Below are 24,859 nucleotides of genomic sequence, written 5' to 3'. Positions count from 1 at the left end.
ACCTAGTCCTGAGCTTTTCTTTGTTGGGAGGTTAGTGATTATTGATTCAGTCACCTTATTCATTATTAGTCTGTTTCTACTTTCTGTTTTTTCATAATTCAATCTTGGTAAGTTGTATCATTTTAGAAATTTATCCATTTCTCATGGGTTACCCAAATTGTTGGCATATGGTTTTTCTTAGTAGTTTTTTTGTGATTTGTATTTCTGATGCCAGTTGTAAGGTCTCCTTTTTTCATTTCTGATTTTATGTATTTGTATCTTTTTTTAGTCTACTTAAAGGTTTATTGATTTCTTTTATCTTTTTTAAAAAATACATTTCAGTTTTCTCAATCTTTACTATTGCTTTTCTGGTGTTCATTTCACCTACTTCAGCTCTGAGATTTTTTTTTCTTCTGTGAACTTGAGGATTTTGTTCTTTTCTATTTTCATGGAGTATGAGAATTTTTCGTGCTATGAACATCTGCCACTAGGAACTTCTCAAGTACAGTTTCTTTTTGCAGCATCCCATGGATTGTGTTGTGCTGTGTTTGTATGTTCGTTTGTTTCAAGATATAATTTGAGCTCCCTCTTGAAATCTTCTTTGATGTGTTAGTTGTTTAAAGGTGTCTTGTTTAGTTTCCACATATTTGTAAATTTTCCACCGTTCCTCTCATTGTTGATTTTTAGTTTCATATCATTATGGTCAGAAGAGATAACTAGAATCATTTTAATCTTCTTAAATTTTCTACGCCTTCTGTTGTGGCCTATCATATCATTTATGCCTGTATGTGTTGGGAGATCTTAGATTTGTGATAGCTTCCTTTCCCCTCTTTGGTGATAGCTTCTCTTTTTTTGTCCATCAGACTACCCCAGGACCCCACAGCAAACAGTGGTAACTTATCTTTGCTTAGGAACAGGGACAGGAGGGTTTCCCACACCACACTCAATGGAAAATGGCAGTTGCTTTTTACACAGTGCAATAGCTGTTTGCTTTTTCTTATCAATAATATAAGTCTTCTGGGAACAGTAGTAAAAGACAAAATGAGACAATTTGAAGATTTCCCCTCAACCCCATTAGCAGTTGCCTTCTGTTTCAACCTTTCCTCAAGATGCAACATCAGATCTAGACATACAGTGCTGACTCTTTGGAGAAAACATTCTGAGATGTGAACTGGTTTGTAGCCTGAGAGCCACTGAGGGGTCTCTGAGATTTCTTGCTTTGTCCCATCACTTGTGTGAGGACTAAGTGGGGACATAAGGTGTGGTAGGACAGGGTGTGGTTTCAGTCCACAGACTGGTGGAGAGGACTCAATGGCTGCTATAGGCACAGAGACTGGAGGGCATTTCTTCGCAATGGGGAAGGGGGACAAGGCCCTGAGGAAAAGGCTCTAGCATGCTGGACTGCCAGATACACTAGGGCTCCTTCACTCAAGCCCAGGATGAAATGCAGAGTGCGTTGCTCTGCGCAGGCTCTTTACATTGGAGAGAATCATTTAGTCCGAAAAGTGGAGGGGGAAAATGCATTCTCTAAGAACCAAGTGAATGAACCACTCTGATACCAGGAAGGAGAGCTCTGCTTCCTGAAATGACTCTCCAGTCCCCTCTGCTGACAAAGCTTTCTGTCACCCCAATGAGCAAAGGAAAAAACCTACAGGGTTCAGATTCATTTCTTTAGAGCAGGATGGAAAGGAAGAATTTGGAGCTGAGACGCTATGAATCAATAAGTGGCTCAGTGTGAAACAATAACAACAACATGACGGAGTGAAGGGTGGGAGGTTCCCAAAAGGGAAGCAGGTTCCAGTAATGAAACACTAACTTTGGAACACTGGGTTGCTAAGCACTCATTCAGAATACTGGAGTCATCAGGCTACTTGTTTGTGTTTGCAGAGTATTTCTTCTCATTAGGACATTCACATTCACTTTACCTTCTTTCTTTTTTCCTTATTTACAGGGCAAAATGAATAAGAGAGAGATAAGTGTGTGTCAACAAACTTGGGCCTTATTATGCAAAAACTTTCTTAAAAAATGGAGAATGAAAAGGGAGTCCTTTATGGTATGATTCAATATCTGTGTCTCTTCATAGTTGTGAAGAAAATGGAAATTCTTAGGGAAAAAATCACTGCTTTGTTAATTTCCCTCCAAAAAACAAAGAAACAAGTAAATAAATACAAAACACCAGCACAGAACAGAAGAGGTTGTTCTTCAAATTGTAAAGTTTTCTCAAGATATTTCTATTAACATACACTCACAATATGAGGTCTAAAAGTACTGAGGCTGGTCAGGAATAGAGAACTCAATAAATGTCTTAAATTTCAATGGTAACACCTTTTGCTAGTGTTCTCATACACAGAAAATGTGGTAAGATACTTGTTTTATGAAGATATCTTATAAAATTAACCCATAGAAATAAAAATCTGGTATTTTGTCTTTTGTTTCTTTTTTTGTTGTTCTTTATAAAGTAAATTATTCTCTTTAAAAATTTTAGATAACTTGGAAATGTGATTAGTTTATTAGAACTTGTAATATTACCAAATAACAAATATCCAGGTTAAAATTTAATATCTTTTTAAAATTAGAAAAGTATAGCTAAGTGACATTTTATGAAGTTGGAATAATATTGTATATCTATTGTGCATTTTTTTCTACTATCATGCATTTAAAACACAGAGTGATTTCTCATTGGAGGTTATTAAATGACAGGTATTGATAACTAACCAGGATAGTGATTCTTAGATCACCAACATACTGTTGAGTTTCCAATACAAGAAACTTGGCATGCAATCAATATTTTATCACTAATTGAGCAATGCCTTGAATCCGTCTCTTGTAACACATAAGCTTTCAGCAGAATAAAATACAGGCATATCTCGGTGGTATTACGGTTCAGTTCCAGATCTCTGTAATAAAGTGAGTATCACAATAAAGCTAGCCAAAATAATTTTGCTGGTAGAGGGGCTTGCCTTTATTGTGAAGAAAAAGAAAGAAAGAAAGAAAGAAAGAAAGAAAGAAAGAAAGAAAGAAAGAAAGAAAGAAAGAAAGAAAGAAAGAAAGAGAAAATGTGTCATCTGTGACACGCAGTAAAGCAGAGCACAGTAAAGCCAGGTCTGCCTGTACAGCCTGAGAAGGTCACCACAGGAATACCAGCTGATAAGAATTTATAACACTTGCCACTGTTGCCTCTCATATTTTCATGACAGTGCATACTTTAGACCAATAGCCCCCAACCCTCAGAACGTGGACTGGACTGGTCCATGGGCCATATGGTACCAGTCTGCAGAGAAAGAATAAATAACTTACATTATTTCTGTTTTATTTATATTTAAGTCTGAATGATGTTTTATTTTAAAAAATGACCAGATTCCCTGTGGTACATCCGTCTAAGACTCACTCTTGACGTTTGTCTCGGTCACGAAATACATTTATCAGTCCCACCCTAAAGGCCGGTTCGTGAAAATACTTTCTGACATTAAACCGGTCCATGGCCCAAAAAAGGTTGGGAACCACTGCTTTAGTCTGTTGCTGTAGATTAAAAAATTTGAGTTCCTATGAATAGCTAAATTACACAGACTTCTGAAATTATTATTGTCCATATTTTAAATGGTTCAAAATAAGGGATATTTTGAAATTAAAGAGGTGAACGAGACAAACTCAATGACCAAATGATTGTGGATGACTGATTTGAAACCATCACTTTCTTTATTTTTGTCTCTTGCTTGTGTAGGAATGGTTGAACTTATTGCTCCTAATAATTGTTATGCATCTGTTTCCTATTCATCATGAATTTCATTTTTCTTCACGGCCTTCCATGGACCTGGCACGTTTAGATTCATTTAACCTGTCTACATTTAAAATTGCATACACACCTTTCACCAATACAACCCAACAGATAATGAATAAAGTTGCCTCAGCCCTCTCTGTGCAAGGTGAGTTTTCTAGCAACCTAAGAGGAATTTCTGATATCAATATTTGGTCTATTTGATTGAAGATGCTTGCATTTCAGTTAATAAACTGTGTCAGTTGTCACAATTCCTAGATTATGTGAAATGTGGATATAGTTCCTTTTTGTTGGAAATAAGAGACCATTACTTAATATTTAAGTCGAAACTGTAAAGTACCTTTATCCAAACAAGGGATGAGCACTTGGAATGCACAGTCTTTCAAAACAGAAATCTGCTGGGTAACAAAATTTTTGTTGCATCCACAAAAACACTTGTTCTTACCTAATTCAAGTGTGCTGATCTCATAACTGACATTAGTTTTTTCCCTGTAAGTACAGTTTTTTTTTGCAATTCAAGATTTTAGGTTTTCATCTTATTGTAAAATTTTCAACATTTAGTTTAACATAATGAAGTAGAATGTCTTTTGGGCATCATCTTTGTGAAAATATAATAATTTGAGGTCCATCGAATACACTTGCTTTTATCTTCTTGAAAGACAGGGCAGGAAAAGTAGAAATAATATGTTGAAAGCATTCACTTTCTCTATTCAAAGCCTGAACAAATTGCTTCATTAAGCCAAGTTTGATATGAAGTTGGGGAAAAATGATCCTGTCTCTATTAACTACAGGTTCATTCACAATATTTTGCATCCCTGCTTCCAGACTTCAAGAAAAGAATGTACTTCACCGGTCAGCTAAAGTAACTCATTTCAGGAAGCGTGAACAAATTTTTGTGAACTTTTTTTCTGAAGACAAACACTTTGTTTACTGTCATGATATCAGCAGTCTTTTCAGCCAGCTAGGAGTTTGGCCACTCCTTCTGTGTCCAGTGTTTCTCCCCAAGCTCGGCTGTCCCACAAACACAGAAAGCAAGGATACTTCATGAAACCTCTCTGTTGTCCTAGCAGGAAATTTAACATTTTAAGATCCACACAAATAATCTAGTTATGCTCCTCATACTTCAGAAAGTCAAGGACAATTTTTATGTCATTATAATCTACTCGAAGTTAAGTAGAATAACCAATTGGAACTGCTGCATAAACATTACCGTTGTGTAGGAGAACACATTTCTGACTTCGTTCAGAGCTGTCAAGAAATAGCCGCCATTTTGTTGGACTGTAATTGGTAACACCTAGCTAGCTGAGAAGACTGCTGATATCATGACAGTAAACAAAGTGTTTGTCTTCAGAAAAAAAGTCCACAAAAATTTGTTCACGCTTCCTGAAATGGGATACTTTAGCTGACTGGTGAAGTACTTTCTTTTCTTGAAACCTGGAGGCTTATAACTCAGTGCTTTCTTTGATAGGCCCAAATCTCTTACTAAGCCATTCAATTCAGGTTGACTAAACTGCTGAGGTGTTAATGACTGCTTGGCATCAGAAGAAGACCCTTCATTCTACAACCATTTCCTCATGCATCTTATCAAAATGCACTTGATCACCATGTTCACTTCCTTCGTCCTTAGAAGAAATAAAAACATTGAAAACTGGAACCGGGAGTGTCTCAGTGTGTGGGATAGATCGTATTGCTGAAGGAATATTAGGATATGTGATCATATGCGATTTTTTCTTGCCAATGACTTTTCTATGGATCAGACAGAAATAAGTCACTGCTGTGGTCCTTAGTTTCACGCCAAACCATGAATACCAAAAGCATTCTTTTGCGTTTTCTTTTTGTCCGCTCATGAAGCATTTCCTCAAAATTATGACACACAATATGAGGAGCCCAATTCTACTCTTGAGTGCCAAGGGAAAGTTAAAAATAGGTAATATATGCATGTGTCACAAATTATGAAATACTGTGCCTTTGACGTTTAAGTGTGTAACAGCCACATATATAACAGAAGGTGTCAGGACTATTATTACATTTATGCCTACTGAAGAAACCATGATTCAATCTTAAAACAAAATAAGAGGGTGTTTTTATCAGATAATAATTTTTTACATTCAAAAACAACTACAATTATGTAAAAGTGATGTTTGTAAAACATTAATTACCTTGTGGTTATATTCAATCCAAGAGTCGTTGTCCTTTAACGCCAATATAAAAAGCAATGCATGCCATTAACTATAACAAAAAGAAATTAAAATTGCATAAAAACTAGAACATACACCAAAAAACAAATTTCCAATTTGGAATCAGTGATGCAGAGATATGTAGAAAAAGTTCTAAATCCTCATGCAACAGAAAATGAAAAAAACAATTGTTCCCCAGAATTATTTATTATAAGGGAAACCTGTGACTCTTGCTCTACCCTGTCACTGGAAGTTATAGAAGATCTCTTCTTTTTGTCAAACTATGTCAATAACTCCACTCTAGCCTGAGTATCCAGTGATGTGTTTGGATTCTGACCTCTCAGCTGAATTCAGTCCCCAAAAATCCACCCACTCTGTAATCTGTATTCAGACCCATGCCATCTGGAGTTTCATAACCACAGTTCCCAGATCATGTTGAGATTTTCCTGCCTGCCCTGGCTTCAGTGCACACAGGCCAGGTGGGTGGGTGCAGACATCCCAGGCTTTCCCATCACACCATCACTTCCACACACCACTGAATGTCTGCAACTGTGCAACTTGCCTGCAAACAGTAAACCCACTTTTGATTCAAATCTTCTCTTGATCTGACTCTCCACAAAGGTATATCCTTTCAGTCCATCGTGAGATGTATTTGCTCCCACCTACTTCACAGTGTCCTCCTGAGGGTCCATGTCATGAACTTGTGCTTCTCAACAACACCTTTGTTAAAAGTCACATGCAATGTTATAAGAAATGTTCATTAAATGACTACTACTGTATATGCACGATCTTTACATTGAGCTCTCTCCGCAATGAATGTGCTAATGTCTTTATTTTACAAATAAGTGATTGCAATTATGATAATAAATATTCATTCAATACTATAATGCACCTGATTTTTAGAGACTATTCTATAGAATTAGAATACTATTCTGTGATAATTGTATCATTCTATATTATATTTATATGTACTATGTATTAATATTCTGTACTAACAATGCTAGATTTATTTTACAAATATAAAAATTGAGTAACAAAGGTTAAAGGACTTGCTCATTATGATATATACTAAGATAGTTTTCAGGGAAAAAGTTAATTCTATCAAAATATGTGCTGCCTGCTCCCTGCACTTTCACCTTTGACATTCCCACCCCAATCCATACTTTTTCTTGTATTCCTTCTCATTATCTCAGTTTTAATAAAGCAGCTATATGGCATTAAGCACAATATTAGCAAGAAATAGGGATTATTTTAGTGATATCAACATAGTCACTCAACATATTTTTTGAGTTCTCACTATTTTCCAACATATTATCCATACTGTGAGGAGTGTTAAAGGATAATGAAGTTATACAGTTATTTCAACCTGTTTTAAGCCGGTACCTAATTGTGATTTCAATATATACATTACCACTATTTTAGATTTATTGTAATGCTAATTCTTCTGTAAATAGTTTAATTGGTATTGTATAGTATATGTAATTGGAATTAATTGAATAATTCCAACATATAAAAGTAACTAATTCTCATGTATGCCTTCTGATTACACACTTTCCCGGTAAAATTTTGAAAAGTCTCTCTTCCCAAAGTTTATTGTGCCTGAATTACTTCAAATCAATGTTTTATTTTATTTCCATAAAGTATTTTAGTAAAAGGAATGGAACATGAATCCTGATTATAGTGTCTTTTATAATTTACTGACAATAACATTCCCTTTTTGTAGGGTCGGTTAAAGAAGTCTTAGGACTTTCTGATGAAGAAAGTATTGAAAACTTAACAGTCAGTTATCCTGAGGAAATAGTGGGAGTCATCTTCACTAATACATTCTCATATCAATTGAAATTTCTGACGAGTTATAGGATTCCAGGAAACAAGGAACACAAGGATCATTCAGGTAACTTTCTAGTGATACAGTTTTACTAGTTTCTATTTCATGATGTTGTAAGCCATATGTGGGAATTGATGTTAACATAATAAATTTAAAAATCTTTATGATAATAATATCAACCAGCCAATCAACACATTTCAAAAGTGTACATTGAATAATATAGTAAAACATACTATATTATATGATAGTTTTATATATACATATAAATATGTATATGTATACATAGACATGCAAGTATACATATAGTAGGTATATTATATTACTGTTAAAAGAAAACAAAGTTTTTTTAGATAAAATACAGCAAACTTGCCTTTGAGTGTTTGAGTAAGCTTACATAAAAGTAAAGGAAACTTCCAAGGTTCTCAAATGAAGAGGGCATGAAATTCAGAGTGATCTATTATGATTAATGTTATATGATTTTGCCAATCTTGCTAACCAAGAGGTTTAGTTTCAGTAGCTGCATGGTAGCTACTGAATTTACATAAAATAAAGATTCTTTTATTAATTTGAAACTTGAGAGGCTACATACTCAGTAAAAGAGCAAACAAAATAATTATCTACTAGCAAAAGAAAAACAAAAGAAAACTTGTTGATCTTATCATGGGCTTTGGATGACAAGAAGAACATTCTCCTAGGAGAATTTGTAGCTCTCAGTAAACTGTCCTGGAGGTTTGGATTCTATCCACCTCAACTACCTGTTCTAAGAAACCCCAACAACAAAAATAAATGAAATGATCCTGGGGTAGGTAGACACTAGGGTGCCTAGCAGAAGAGCTTATGAATTCTCTATAGAAAAATACAACCTAGATTTAAGCCAGATATCTTTGAGTATTAATGTACAGTCTGAGATGAGAAGTCAAGACACCATAAGTAAAAGTCAGGAAAACCAACACAGCAGGTTACATATTTCCCAGTGGAATTAATAAACTAGAATATAAAGTATGCATGTCTAAAATGTTAAAGAATAAACTAAGGAATAAAAAATACGGGGAAATTCCCTGGCCAGTTAGCTCAGGGGCAGAGCATTGACCCAGTGTGTGGATGTGCTAGGTTGAATTTCTGGTCAGGGCTCACAGGCTAAGCAACCATCTTCTTCTCCTCCCTTCCCCCTTCCTTTTTCTTTCTCTATCTCTTCTCCTCCTGCAGCCATAGCTTTATTGGTTCAAGCATGCCAAACCTGATGCTGTAGATGGCTACATCAAGCCTCCATCTCAGGCACTAAAAATAGCTTGCTTGTAAGCATTGTCCCAAAATGGGCAGAGCAATAGACCCAGATGGCTTGTAGGGTTGATTCTGGTCAGTGTGCATGTGGGAGTCTCCTTATCTACTTTCGCTTACTTAAAAAGAAAACAAAACACACACTCACACACACACAAAAAGAGAAGATATATGAAACAGAAAGTGTTAAAAAATTACCTTGGAGAAAATTAAAGTCTAAGAAAGATAAGAACACTATTATGAGAAATGTATAAAACTTCATTTAAAAAGGCCCAAATAAATGAAAGAATATATCACATTCCTAGATACATATCACATAGGCAGTGTATTACTTTTCTACTGCTGTGCAACAAGTTATCACTAAAAGTACTCATTGGGTAGCTCATAACTTGTAGGTCAGATGTATGAGCAGGCTTGAGAGGTCTCTGCTTAGGCTCTCACAGGCTATAATAAAGGTAATACCAGGCTGAGTTCTTTTAGTGGGGCTCTTAGGAAGGAGCCATTTCAAACCTTATTCATGATGTTGACAGGATTCAGTTTCTTGCAGCCTGGAATAGGTTTCTCTTGGCTTTCCTGACTCTCAGGGGCAGGTCCCTCTCAGTAATTAGAGACCATACTCTCGTTTTGCATGTGAACCACTCCATCTTCAAAGTCAACAATGACAAGAGTAATAAAAATACTAATGGCAAGAGTAATAATCATTCTTTCTTCAAATCTTTCTCACTTACCCAGCTAGAGCAAACTCATTTAAAGGTCTTGTGTGATTAGATTAGCCCACTTGGATAAACTCCCTGACCAGGGTTAATTGTGCCTTATAATATAATCATGGAGCTAATACATCCTCAGATTCACAGGTTTCACCCCACACAAAGGATAGGGTATTATATAAGGGCAAGAAGTTAATATTAGAATTCTGTTTACACAGATGTGAATTCTACCCAGATTTCCTTAGAAACTTATTGTACTTTCAATCAAAATTATAATAGAACTTTTCATATAAATTAATTCATTTATTCTAAAACATACTTCTAAAAGGAGCATGGAACAGCCAAGATGCTCATTAAAAAGCATGAAGTTATAAATAATTAAGACAATGTGCTATTACGTAGTAACAGAAAAATAGGTAAATTAGGGGAAAAGTCCCTCAGAAATCTTATGCATAAATATGAGAACTAACATATGACTAAAAGTCTCCTTCCATAAAGAACAAAATGAAATGATCTCACATGAATAACCAATCCAGGTTAAGAATTAAATGATATAAACAAGCTTCTTAGAGGTCAATGTAAGGCTATATATTTGTAACTATGGGATAGAAAATAATTTCTTAAACAGAATAAAAAGAAAGTGGTCTATAAAAGAAAAGATTGATAAATTCAACTGGACCCAAATGAAGGAATTCTCTTTATCACAAGATATTATAGAGTTAGTGAGAATTAAAGGTAAGCCTAGGGATGAGATGTTAACAACAAATAAAACCAACAAAAATTTAATCTTCAAAATATGTAAAGATTTTCTTATAGCAAATAAGTAGAGGTGTAGAAGGAGGAGAGTTATGAAAATATATAAGTAAGAATTTTATAAGAGGAGAAACACTCAGCAGGAAGGAGCACACGGAGAGTCGCTTCTCGGCCTTAGCAATCAGGGAAACGCATTTTGAAATCAAAATCACATGTGGTGTCACGTTTACCGGACAGTAAGTAGAACAATGCAGAGTGTTGACCAGAATATGTAACAAAGAGAAGCCAACATTACAAAATGTTTAAATTTCACAAAAATTGAGAAATCTAACTTCTAAGTTGAAGAAGTGGCTAACCCATGACCCAGTGTCACAGGAATCCTACTAGTGACAGGGTCCCGCCTGTCAAGACGTGCCTGTTCTGTTCTTCTTCCCGAGGGCAGGGAATAATTAAGTTGTGTAACTATAACCAGATGCCTGGACTCAAGACATTGAAAAGCACATGGCAATTCTCTAGAAAATTTCCTCACCTGCTTCTGCAAGCTAGGTAGTCACGCCTAAGTGGTAGTGCCAGCTACTAGTGGGAGGAAACACCATCATCTTAGGACCCTTAGTTTGATGTGGAATAATAGAGGACCCCCCAGACCCTCCTCCTAAGATCTATGCTGAATTTGTAGTCTGAGTGAGAAATAGACCTTCTCTGTGATAAACCATTGAATATTTGGGGCTTGTTTGCTACTGTAACATATGGTAGACTATCTAATTGATACACCCATATTCACAAGAAGATATAAATAAGGATTTTCATAGCAGCAGCCTTATGTTGTTGTTGTTTTTGCTTTTTGGTAATAGTTAAAAGAAAAAGGGAACCTAAACAAATTTCAGCATGAATAGGTAGAATGAATTACATTCCTGTAATAGGATTCTATACAATCATAAGAAGGAAAACGAGCCATTTATATAATTTTCAAAACCATACTATAGAACAATAGAAGCAAAGTGAGGCATAATGAATATAATGAATTAGCAGATTTAAATAAAACTTAAAAATTTCAAAGTTATATATGTAGTTTAGGTACACATAGTAAAAGTTTAAAGGCATCTCTATATAAACACAAAGTTCAAGAAAGTAGCTAGGCAGGGCTTGGGACTAGGAAAGCATAAAATCATAGACAGTACACGGACAGGGTTCTAGCGGTGTTTACAATGGTGCATTTATGTGTATAGTTTGATCATATGTGTATATGTGCTTATTATACTGTCATATCATTTGTATATGTAATTTCAAAATGATTTTCTTAATATTTAAAATTTAATGAGACATACATTTACTACCTCAATATAATTTTAATTTATAATATTAAATGATATCTGTTTAATGTAGTTTAATACTCAATGACCTGTAGGCCTTCTTTTTTTATAAACATATTTGTTTTTCTTCAAAAGATGTTCTGACACAATGTAAACATGGTGGTCATCTCATCCAAACATATATTTGCTCATAAGGCCAGCATTATAGCAAATGTTAGGCAAAACCTTTAGTAGCATTTTACAATCCATATAAAACCCTGCTAATTTTGGAAAAACATAAAATGGTACTGTTTTCACAATACAGAATCAGAAAATAAGAGCTCAACAGAAATCTTGATTGGTAAAGAAGCAGAGAAATGAATGTGAGAAAACTTAATGTGAATGTTTTAATTTGATTATCATTTTGTAAAAGTGCTCTGACCCCTCCTCTTTGGGAATCATTACTAATTAATGTTTTAACACACTCTGAGTGAAAATAAGAACAGTTATATTTGGCCATTGTAAGGTCTTCTGTTTCCTATAGTCAGAACTGAACTAATCCATAATAATACTTACGCTTTTTTTTTCTCCTGTAAAGCTCATTGTTATGGATCAGGATACGAAATATCTGAATTTGTTTACTGCAAGGTAACAAAATTCTGGACAGAAGGTTTTGTGTCTCTTCAAGCTGCCATTAATGCTGCAATTATAGAAGTGAGTACAGAATGTACAATAAGACTAGTAACGGGATTAAACACATCAAAAGTTCCATACAAGAAAATAAAGCCTTGCCTGAACAGGGGTGGTGCAGTGGATAGAGCATCAGACTAGAATGCGGAGGACCCAGGTTCGAGACTCCGAGGTCACCAACGTGAGCATGGGCTCATCTGGCTTGAGCAAAAAGCTCACCAGCTTGGACCCATGGTCGCTGGCTCAAGCAAGGGGCCACTCAGTCTGCTGAAGGCCCTTGGTCAAGGCAAATATGAAAAAGCAATCAATAAACAACTAAGGTGTCATTGAAACTGATGAGTGATGCTTCTCATCTCTCTCTGTACCTGTAAAGAAAAAGAAAACAAAGCTTTGTTCTTTCATTTACTCACCCGTTTATTTATAACAAAGTTTTCTTAAGTTGCTATGTGCAATGAGGAGTTTATATATAAATAGGAGGAAAATTGTCTCTTCGAAGAAGAAAACCTTGTCAGGAGGCCAGATATACAATAAAATTATGAGAAGAGGAGACATATCATGGAGGTATAGTAAAATCCTTAGAGGTAAATAAGCCAAAGCTTGTCAGCCTTGAATGCCGTGGAAGAACTCCCGATTAGAATGACACTTAAAATTGAAGCTTGAGGCAAGGTGTTTTGCTGAGAACATAATGTCATATAGACATTTCAAATGACCATTAGCAAAGAGGTAATAAGACGTACAGAAAATTTTGGGAAGTGTGTGCAGCTCAGCAAGCCTGTAACCGAGGCTCCCGGGGCCAGTGGCAGATCACAGAAGTGAAAAGTGGCCTAGATCAGGTCCACACAGGCCCTGAGGGGTTCCTAGGCGAAGAGATCACTCATGAATATGCAAATATGGGTATCACTGTCTTTCTTTAGATCACAACTAACCACTCAGTGATGGAAGAACTGATGGCAGTTACCGGAAAAACTATGAAGATCCATCCCTACGTTAGTCAAAATGGAGTATTCACTGATTTATTCATTTTCTTCCTCATTATCTCCTTTTCCTCATTCATTTACTATGCCTCTCTCAATGTCACAAGAGAGAGGAAGAAGATGAAGGGTTTGATGAGGATAATGGGTCTTCGGAATTCAGCATTCTGGTGAGTACAGTAGTACAAGTAAGTTCATATAGGAATTCAAGAAAGGTGGACTTCTTCAAAGCATCTGGATTCACACTAATGATTTTCTACCCTTTTCCTACGAACGCAATATTTTGTCCTTAAAGTCATGCTTGCCAGGCTATAGTTGGTGGTTATTAGACATCTCTGATTAAAGCAAGAACACAGAATTGGGTTTTCTGGGTGTTTTTATAGCAGGGCTAATGGGGATGGCCACTGAATCCACAGAGAAGAGAGTGGTAGAAATGACAGACTTTGGTGTCTGGGCTGGAAGGGAAATTTAGGGCAAGAGGAGACTGAAAAGGAAAAATGAGGTCAAGGATCTGAGGCTCTTTTGGACACCAGATGCCTATTTTGGATGGTGAATGTACTTAAAGGAGCAAATTGGCACAACTGGTTGGTAAATACAGGTTGGGTTAATTTGACTTAAAATGTCAGAGGTTGAGTGGTGCCCAGTATGGACAAGGTCCAGTGTGAGAACTGGTGAGGAATGGACTGAAAAGACCTAGAGGTGATGTTTATAGTGAGGAGGAAGTAAAATAACAGAGAGGCTAAGAAGGCAGGTGAAATATGCATGTGGAAACAAACTTGGAGTCTGGAAGTAAATGCTATAACTCAAAATCGACCTCCTTACAGAATTAAGTCAGTAAAGGGAAATACAGCAAAACAGGGAAATCTAAAGACTCTAGAGCCAGAATGCCTGAACTTGAAATGTAGTTCCTTAACATCCATGTTCAGTAGGTTCTTTGTCTGTAAAATGGGGAACAAAATGGTATTTCTGCATTGAGCTATTGCGAGAATAAAGTGATTTAATATTCCCTCAGTGTGTAAAATATTCTTTTTTTTTTTTTTTTTGTATTTTTCTGAAGTTGGAAACGGGGAGAGACAGTCAGACAGACTCCCGCATGCGCCCGACCAGGATCCACCCGGCAGGCCCACCAGGGGCGACGCTCTGCCCACCAGGGGGCAATGCTCTGCCCCTCTGGGGCATCGCTCTGCCGTGACCAGAGCCACTCTAGCGCCTGGGGCAGAGGCCAAGGAGCCATCCCCAGGGCCCGGGCCATTTTTGCTCCAATGGAGCCTTGGCTGCGGGAGGGGAAGAGAGAGACAGAGAGGAAGGAGGGGGTGGGGGTGGAGAAGCAAATGGGCACTTCTCCTATGTGCCCTGGCCGGGAATCGAACCCGGGTCCCCCGCATGCCAGGCCGACGCTCTACCGCTGAGCCAACCGGCCAGGGCCTAAAACATTCTTTAGTACAGAGTCACTGCTATTGTGTGTCAGCCATAATTCAGTTGGTTGAACTGCTGTTTTGATTTTGTTTTTAATATCATTTCACCGCACTCTTCAAAGAATATTAGAAAACAAGGTAAATGAATTTAACAAAAAAGAAAACTATTCTAGTTTAACAGAAAATGAATATAGTCACAGACGAGTATGTAGATTCTGTGGTTGACACACCCAGAGAACGAGGGAACAGCTATTGGAAAAAGAGAAAAGTGGCAGAATTACACAAAGAAAGAAATTTTTAATCCAAGGAAATTCATAAATATTCTCACCCCCACAGAAGAGTAAGGATCAGAGGTTCAATGAGAGGTCATCACATAATAGGACAGGACCTCTGTGTTTTCACTGTAGTGTTATTCCAAACATGCAGAGCAATAAGAGGACTTAGAGGGGTTAGAGTGCATTTGAGGTCACAGAGTAAGATTGAAGCAGGGAAAATGTACAACCAAAGGCTATTAGACTAGAAGCCTATTTTTTCCTTTTCTTATAATAATGTGTATTTTTGTAATTACTTTTAGGAAAGAGAATATTCATAATTTCTTAATAATTTTTTTGAAATATTTTCCTATTGTTTACATATTCTAAACACTGAATAAATATCATTTGAATGAATGAATGTGTGATTGAAATAATGAATCAGTTACATCAGAATCTACTGTCAGATCTTTCCCATTGAACATGAAATGCTAAGATAATATTTTGTTTCCACATTAGGCTCTCCTGGGGCTTGCTCTATGCTGGTTTCATCTTCATTGCTGCCCTTCTTTTGACATTTGTAGTAATCACTGTCCAGTTTATAATTATAACTAGTTTTGTGGTGGTCTTCACCCTCTTTCTACTGTATGGATTGTCTTTGGTGAGTAGCTGAATTAATTTTTTTTCCATCTCACTCTTACCCTGAGGATCAAGTGTCGGTTTTCAAGAAGATTATTATTCTGTATATCCCTTTTATTCTCTGCCTGCTCTGTTTGCAAGAGAAAGTCTGTACAGCCTGAACAGGCAGTGGCACAGTGGATAGAGCATCAACCTGGGATGTTGTGGACCCAGTTACAAAACCCCAAGGAACCTGTTTGAGTACAAGCTCACCAGCTTAAGCACGGGGCAGCCCACTTGAGATGGGATCATAGACATGACCCCATGGATGAAGGCTTGAGCCCAAAGGTCAATGGCTTGAAACCCAAGGTCACTGGCCTCAGTGAGGGGTCATTGACTCAGCTGGATCTTCCTGTCAATGCACATAAGAGAAAGCAATCAATGAACAGCTAAAGTGCTGAAATTTCAAGTTGATGCTTTTCATCTCTCTTCCTCTCTGTCAGTCTTTGTCACTTAAAAAAAAGAAAAAGAAAAAGGAAAAAACCTCTGTAGACTGGTATTTGAGTTGGAATGTTTTATAATGTAATTTCTACTGCGAATTTCAGACCATCGTTTTGAATTTTATACATAGACTAATAATATAACTCTAAAATTATATATTCAATTTTTAATTTTATTATGTTAAGAATAACTTGTGGAGAAAGATAAATTAATTGCATCTTCTCTCATTTTAGATAGCTTTGGCTTTTCTAATGAGCGTCCTGATAAAGAAATCTTTTCTCACTGGCCTGGTCGTGTTTCTTCTCACTGTCTTTTGGGGAAGTCTAGGATTCACCGTATTGTACAGGCACCTTCCTGTGTCCCTGGAATGGATATTAGGTTTCTTTAGCCCCTTTGCCTTCACGCTTGGAATAGTCCAGGTGAGAAACCATCTAACTGCTTATGAATGACGTTTCAGAACTATCCTCTCTGGAACTTTTTTTATATTACATTATTCCCTTAATTAAAATACAATACCAGCACGTTAAATTTTGGTTACATTTGCTATGCAATCATAGATAAGTGTCTACAAACACATCTTGGTGAGATTAGATAGAATAATTACCTTAAACACATTTCTAATATTCTAAGCATGGAGGAATAAGAGTAATTCAAATCTCAGAATGTGAGACTATGAAATAAAATAAATTCTACTTTAAAAATAATAAACAATTGTTTTGTTTATTATTAACAATACATTTTTCTTTTCTCTGGAATTTAATTATCTGTAGTCATTTCTACAGTCAGCATTATAAGGTATAAAACCCTAGTAAAAATATTGTGAGATTTTAAAAGCTTTGGAAGTATTTAGCCCTGAAAAATAAGTCAAAGGGTAAGTGAAAGATGGAAGGCCAACATGTAATTATTTACAATGTGTTTTTTTGGCTACTAATTAAATATAAACATGATGTTATAAATCTAATACTAAATAACTCTTTCTGTTCCTAGTTTGATTTACTAATTTAACAGCATGCATGATTGTAAAAACCATAAAGTAAGAAAAAAGAAAATTCAAAGATAAAAGCACCTTGAAAATGCATTGAATATTAAATTACATTTCTGTTCATAAAATGTCATTTCTCTTTATCTGATTCTCACATTAAACTTACTTTGCCTTTCCTCCTATGAAATGGTAATGTCAATCATTACATATCCATTATTAAAGGAGTGTTAATTATAAAGTACTCATTAGCTTGAACAATATAGATCAGCCCACTTCTTCCTTTCATTCTTCTTAAAGGCACCAGTGATCTCTCCAAGAGCATAAATTCTCTTTCAGGAGCTATTTCCAAGGAGACCACTCCTTTTTCCCATATTCCATTTGGTAAAAACTTAGCTAAGGCCAAGCTCAAATGTCATCTTTTCACATACTTCCCCATTTCCTCTTAGTGCTCCCATTTTATTTGGAACATATTTTAAATCATTGCAGTTAGTAAATTGCTTTATAGTTGGTCACATGCACATCTTTCCAATAGATTTGAGAATTGTAGAGCAGGCAGTCTTATTCAACTTTGTATTCTGGTATGGGGCAAAGAGTAACTACTATATATACCCATGTATAAGATGCAACTTTTGAAACATTTGAGTTCTAATAACGGGGTGCATTTTATATGGCTCCTGTGGATGTTCTTACTTGCATTTCCCGCTTTTTTGAGCTTGTCTTTACACTTATTGTTAAAGACAGTGATTTGTCATCAGACACAGATGAGGACAAACTAATGAATGTGAGAAGAGTTGTATAAATTATATGACGAATAAAACTTGAGTTCAATATCTTTATGTAATACTTTTTTTTTTTCAAATTTCGGTCCCCAAAATTAAGGTGTGTCTTATACATGGGAGCATCTTACATGGTATTTATTTTTATGCTAAATTTGTTTAAAATTTATTGTAAACCTAACTTTCTTTAACTACTCTTTCATTTTCAGCTTTTACGTGTGGACAATGATATGAATTCTAATGCATTTCCTAATCCAAAGAATTACTCAAGTCAAATAATAGGAACACATTTTATATTGGCTTTTGATATTTTCCTCTATCTGGCATTGATGATTTATTTTGAAAAAATTTTGCCAAGTGAGTAAGATATGATTAAAATCTAACATCAGCCCTGGCTGGATATCTCAGTCAATTAAAGCATTGTCCTGATATGTCAAGGTTGCGGGTTCAATCCTGGGTCAGGACACATACAAGAATCAACCAATGAATGCATAAATTATTGGAGCATTAATGAATGTTTCTCTCTCTCTCCCAACCTCTCTCTCTAAAATCAAGAAATAAATGTAAAAAAAAATTTAATAAATATTTTGGCCCATTCTCTCCTTTTCTTAAAATGTGTCAGTTTTCTACCCTGGCCGGTTGGCTCAGCGGTAGAGCGTCGGCCTGGCGTGTGGGGGACCCGGGTTCGATTCCTGGCCAGGGCACATAGGAGAGGCGCCCATTTGCTTCTCCACCCCCACCCTCCTTCCTCTCTGTCTCTCTCTTCCCCTCCCGCAGCTGAGGCTCCATTGGGGATGGCTCCTTGGTCTCTACCCCAGGCTCTGGAGTGGCTCTGGTCGGGACAGAGCGACCTCCGGAGGGGCAGAGCGTCGCCCCTGGTGGGCGTGCCGGGTGGATCCCGGTCGGGCGCATGCAGGAGTCTGTCTGACTGTCTCTCTCCGTTTCCAGCTTCAGAAAAATACAAAAAAAAAAAAAAGTCAGTTTTCTTGGCCAAATTTTATTCTGTATTTTCTTAGAATAATTATTTTTTATATCCAATAGTCACTTCTCAATTTCTTTCTCCTTGGCCAGTGTAATGACACCTGGACTCAATAAAATTTATTATGCCTGACATATCTTGCATTTGTATTACAATATATGACTTTCTTGAGATTAAATGGTTTTTAACAGTTATTTAAGTTCCTCCAAATTTTTTCTAATGTCACGGCATCAGCTCTTCTTACAGGAACAATTATTATGACAGAGAGACATTTTAATGATTTTTTTCCTTATGAAGCTTTAAATAGCAAAGCATATATTTCCTTGTGTCAACCATGTGTTCAGGTTTATTGGTAAAAGTTTGCATTGCTATGTTGCATTGGGGTGATTCTCGCCTTTACCATGGTGACTGACCCAGCATTTCTCTCTTGGCCATTAGGTGAAGATGGACATCAATATTCACCCTTGTTTTTCATGAAGCCCTCCTTTTGGTCACGGCAACAAAATGCAGATCATGTGACCCTTGAAAATGAAACAGATTTCAATATTTCATCTACTAACTCTTTTGAACCAGTGTCTCCAGAATTCCATGGAAAAGAAGTCATCAGGTAACAAGGATGCATGTGATTTGCTACATCCATCACTTTGAACTTCAAATTTTAAAATATATTTCTTTATCCTTTATTGTCTTACATTGTTGACAGTTACATTAGACAAAAACTGAGATTTTCACCCAAAAATGTAATTCTACAAAACCCCTGTCTGGACTCTCTTTTATCTGTTATTTGTCTTCTCTAAACTTAGTCTCAACCTCACTCATTTCTTTGTCTGGACTCATTTATTCACCTCATTTATTGTACTTTCCATTTTTACCTGAATCTTTTAAAACTTCTCTTTTCAATTTATTGCCTTTTCAATGAGGATGAAAGAGTAGGAAAGAGGAAGGAAGAAAAGACCTAGAGGTACTCACCAAGGGAACTGAGGAAGATGTGCCTTTTAGAATGTGCTTTGTTCATGTTGGTAACTTTTATTTCCAAATAAAAAAACTTGAAGTCAGGGAGTGCAATACCTTCACCTTTGTAGTCCCTGCCAGAACTTCTTTGACTGTTCAAGGCCCTTTGTAGTTCCATACAAATCTGATAAATTTTTGCTCTATTTATTTAAAATATGCCATTGATATTTTACAATGAGATTTTAATTTAATTACATTAAATCTGTATATTGCTCTTGGTAATATGGCTATTTTAATTATGTTAATTTTTTAAATCCATAAACATGAGATATCTTTGCATTTCTTTATGTCTTCATAAAAAAGTGGTTTTAAATTTTGTCCCAGATACTGTGCGTGTGTGTGTGTGTGTGTGTGTGTAAAGACAGAGAGAGAGAGAGAGAGAGAGAGAGAAATCAGGCAAGACAAAGGGAGGGAGGAAGAGAGACAGAGAGAGAAGAAGAGATTGTGATAAAATGTCGACATTTGGGTAATCTGGGGAAAGGGTACATGGGAATTTTTTATATTCTTTGTAAGTCAAATTATTTCAAAATAAAATAACTATACAGTGAAAAAAAACATTAGAAGAAACATCAACATTCCAGACTATTCAAATCTTGTTCATCCATTTGTGGCCAGGATATATCAGTCCCCTGTGAACTGTCTCAGATTACTCCAGCCTACTAAACTTCAATAACCAATTCATTTTTTAATTTTAATCTGTTTCATATTAAGCTCCCATACTTGTATTTGTCCTGTGACTTTAGCCTTGTTTAAGCTTCAATAGATCAGCTCAGAACAATGACTTTGAAGTGTCTGTGGATTTATTTATCTCTTTATTACTTCATTCAACTGTAAGTACTACAGAATGCTGGTAAAATGAGATTAAAACAGAAATGGAAAAATCTACACAGTTCATAGGTAATGGAACCTGAATTGTTTAATGAAGAGATGAAAAATAAGAAACATAAATATGATTCAGTTTCTATAGTGTATATATGCCTGATAAAATACCTAGAATTCCAGATCTGTAATAGCACCCAGCATGTTAAGTCCATTCCTATTACCATAGTCATCATAATAAACCAATACCATCTATGTTTATGAATATTTACCAAGAACCAAGCACTATGCATGCAAGATGAAATATTTTACTCATCCTTTAACACAACTCTAAAGCTCTCAAAATATTCAGGTAGCAAAAGCTGAAGCTTACCTGAAATAAGTGCACTGGTTAAGGTAACAGAGCTACTAGAAGTTACAGATAAGATTAGCTCATTAGATATTATTGCAAAACCCATGCTCTCACTATTAATTATCTTAGCATCTCTCTGTTACTCCACCTGACCTTGACTCAGTTAACAATAGATATCTCCAGTCTGAGTCAGTAGTTCAAAATGGAACTTCAGTACTGGATGCCCAAGTTGATTCTTGGCCTGGCTTCCTTGACTTTGCAGTATAGAGATAATCCTGGTTCTCCATAATAATGTCAGGTTGTCCCTCAATTGTTGTAATCATTAGATCTGGTGATTTGTTCCAAGCATAGGTAAATTATAAAACTTCGTAGATGAAGATAATGTGAAGCGCAGACTGTGAAGAAATATTCTAGCTGATACTCTGACACTAGCATGACTGCAGAGGAGTTAAATCCACCATCTTCCTGTACATTGAAGGGAAGATCCATCCATCACATCAATCAAGCCTAGAACTACCAAGTAAACATAATTGTCATAACCTGAAGTCTCCTCTTTTTTTGTTTCAGAATCATACATGTTACAAAAGAATATAAAGAAAAACCTGATAAAATAGGAGCTTTAAAAGGTAAACAAATAATAAATTTTAGTTATTATTTTGATATTAATGTTCTAACATTCATTTGTAATTTTTGGTTTGGTGAGCAATTACTGTTGGTCTTTCAGTTTTGAAATTAATTTTTAGCCACATAAAAATTATTTACAACACATCACTTCCACAGCATAGAAGTGAGAAAATAATTGAGTGTGTATTTGAAGCATATAACGTGCAATATTGAGGTACCCAAACACTATTCTAGATTGTTTTCTACAAACTTAAATTTTTCTCCTGCAATTCCAAAACTATTTTAGATATTGCTACTTTTATTTTGTTCAAAAATATTATATACATCAAAGGACTTTTGTCCATGTAGCTATTTATGGAACTATTAATCATCCTTCAATTCAATAAATATGAGTATTCACATGCCTTATGCCAGACCATGTCAATGAACCTAGCAGTATAAGACATGTTTTCTGGCTTTAAAACAAGTAATTTTAAAATCTGAAAAGAAGATCAACACATGAATTTATAAAACAGGTATTTTTTTTATTTTGAGTTTGAAAACCTAGTATGTTCATTTTAGAAAACACAGCCATTCTAATAAATAAAAAGACAAATTTTAGCTCCACAATAAATTTTTGGTTTCATTTCTTTTCTACTTCCTACCTCTTTTTCTTCTTTACTAATCTTTTTTCTACCTAGATCTGGTATTTGACGTATATGAAGGCCAAATCACTGCAATACTTGGTCACAGTGGAGCAGGAAAATCAACACTATTAAACATTCTTAGTGGGTTATCTGTTCCCACCAAAGGTAAGAAGGTTTTATTCCCTCAAGGTCAGGTTGACATATAAATCAGCTGGTACTATTACATTCTGATTTTTAATCAAAAACACAGATTTGCAGGGGAAAATGAAAGTTAATTTACAGTATTATTCTATAAAGGTAAGCAATATTGAATTGGTGTATATGGCATTTGAGTATTTCATGATCATTATTTTCATGGTCATTAGGTACCATTTGGCATTCCAACTTGTATCAGTTAGCTTTTGCTGAACAACAAGCATCCTCAAAATCAATGGCTTCAAATAAAAATGTTTGTTTATTTCTTATGGTTCTGTGCATTGCATGACAGTGTTTCTGTCTAATCTGAAGAAGCTGCAGCTAGGTACTTTAGCATAGCCTCACTCACATATATGAGGCTCCAGTAGGAACCATAGCACCTTTCTTACTACATAGCCTTTCACGCTCCAGGAAGCTGGGTCAGGATTCTTCACTTGGTGATGTCCATGATCCCAGAAGCAGACAGAGGGCAATCTCAAGGTAGAGACACTTCCCAGCATCTGATGTTATCATATTTTCTAAAATTCCATCTATTATAGAGCTACACCTAAGTATGACAGGTAAATATATTGAATATATCTTAATGGGAAAAGCTGCAGAATGGAACTTACTTCCCCCATATACCACAAAACTAAATGGAAACTTATAATGCCTGAATTCTGTAACCCTTGAAGATAAATTCATAAGTAATTAAAATTACATAATGATTCTCATTGAGAAAAATCTTAACTTAAGCATAATCTGACGTTAACTTTTCATCTTTGTTGTAGGTTCTGTCACCGTGTATAGTAATAGACTTTCAGAAACAACTAACCTAGAGAATCTCAGCAAGCTCACTGGAGTTTGTCCACAAGTCAATGTACAATTTGACTTCCTCACTGTGAGAGAAAATCTCAGACTCTTTGCTAAGATAAAAGGGATTCTTCCACAGGAAGTAGAACAAGAGGTACAGAAGTATATTAGCACTGATATGTTGGTCAGAGTGAGATCATTCACTCTATTGGTGTGGAGTTTTTATGCTTTCATTAAATTATTTTTGTCCCAAAACATTCTATGAAAGTTGGACAAAAATAATCTAATTTAGATAATATCTAACATGATGTATAATTTAAATTATGCCAAGTATTACCTATAGATTTAAATATAATAATTCATTTATTCTTCACAACAACTCTATGAGGAAGGTACTATTATTATTTCCATTTTATATATGTAGAAACTGAGGTTCAAGAGAGTATGTAACTTGACCAAGACTATGCAGCTAGTTACTGTGGAGTGGTGATCAAATCTAGTTAGTCTCGCTCAGTATCTATGCTTTTAACCATTACACTTTACAGCAGGGGTCCCCAAACTACGGCCTGCGGGCCGCATGCGGCCCCCTGAGGCCATTTATCTGGCCCCCGCTGCACTTCCAGAAGTGCCTCTCACTTCTTTCATTGGTGATCAGTGAGAGGAACATAGTTCCATTGAAATACTGGTCAGTTTGTTGATTTAAATTTACTTGTTCTTTATTTTAAATATTGTATTTGTTCCCATTTTGTTTTTTTTACTTTAAAATAAGATATGTGCAGTGTGCATAGGGATTTGTTCATAGTTTTTTTTATAGTCCGGCCCTCCAACTGTCTGAGGGACAGTGAACTGGCCCCCTGTGTAAAAAGTTTGGGGACCCCTGCTTTATAGCCTTATATTTATAAACTTACAATTAAAAAAAATAAAAAGATTGGCCTGACCAGACGGTGGCACAGTGGATAGAGCATCGGACTGGGATGCCATGGACCCAGGTTTAAGACCCTGAGGTCGCCAGCTTGAGCGTGGGCTCATCTGGTTTGAGCAAAAGCTCACCAGCTTGGACCCAAGGTCACTGCCTGAGCAAGGGGTTACGCGGTCTGCTGAAGGCCTGCATTCAAGGCACATATGAGAAAGCAATCAATGAACATCTATGGTGTCTCAATGCACAACGAAAAACTAATGATTGATACTTCTCATCTCTCCATTCCTGTCTGTCTGTCCCTGTCTATCCCTCTCTCTGACTCTCTGTCTCTGTAAAAAAAAAAAAAAAAAAAAGAATGAAAATAATGGAATCTCGGTTTGTGACACCAATGTTGTCATTTGGTTAGATACAAAGAATTATGCTGGAATTGGAAATGAAAAACATACCAGACATCCTTGCTCAAAACTTAAGTGACGGACAGAAAAGAAAACTCACCTTGGGCATTGCCTTTTTAGGAGATCCTCCAGTAAGTCATTCAAAATTTAGAGATGG

General features: G+C 36.0%; 1 protein-coding gene across 1 annotated transcript in view; it reads left to right on the top strand.

The window, feature by feature from the left end:
• Window positions 1-24,859, top strand: part of LOC136308349 (ABC-type organic anion transporter ABCA8-like) — a 252,820-nt gene that overhangs the window by 142,991 nt on the left and 84,970 nt on the right. Inside the window, exons 2-14 of the mRNA XM_066235686.1 lie at window positions 1,931-2,032; window positions 3,701-3,902; window positions 7,655-7,825; window positions 12,385-12,500; window positions 13,391-13,617; window positions 15,633-15,774; window positions 16,466-16,651; window positions 18,200-18,347; window positions 19,408-19,576; window positions 21,719-21,777; window positions 22,456-22,566; window positions 23,367-23,542; window positions 24,714-24,833. Of these exons, the coding sequence (XP_066091783.1) occupies window positions 1,937-2,032; window positions 3,701-3,902; window positions 7,655-7,825; window positions 12,385-12,500; window positions 13,391-13,617; window positions 15,633-15,774; window positions 16,466-16,651; window positions 18,200-18,347; window positions 19,408-19,576; window positions 21,719-21,777; window positions 22,456-22,566; window positions 23,367-23,542; window positions 24,714-24,833 (1,923 nt within the window). The 5' untranslated portion in view covers window positions 1,931-1,936. The remainder of the gene's footprint in view (window positions 1-1,930; window positions 2,033-3,700; window positions 3,903-7,654; window positions 7,826-12,384; window positions 12,501-13,390; window positions 13,618-15,632; window positions 15,775-16,465; window positions 16,652-18,199; window positions 18,348-19,407; window positions 19,577-21,718; window positions 21,778-22,455; window positions 22,567-23,366; window positions 23,543-24,713; window positions 24,834-24,859) is intronic.

Source organism: Saccopteryx bilineata, chromosome 6 (assembly GCF_036850765.1).
Source record: "Saccopteryx bilineata isolate mSacBil1 chromosome 6, mSacBil1_pri_phased_curated, whole genome shotgun sequence".
In the NCBI taxonomy this organism is placed as follows: domain Eukaryota; kingdom Metazoa; phylum Chordata; class Mammalia; order Chiroptera; family Emballonuridae; genus Saccopteryx; species Saccopteryx bilineata.
Note: the sequence above shows the minus strand (reverse complement) of the source record. Positions and strands in the feature narration are given on the sequence as shown.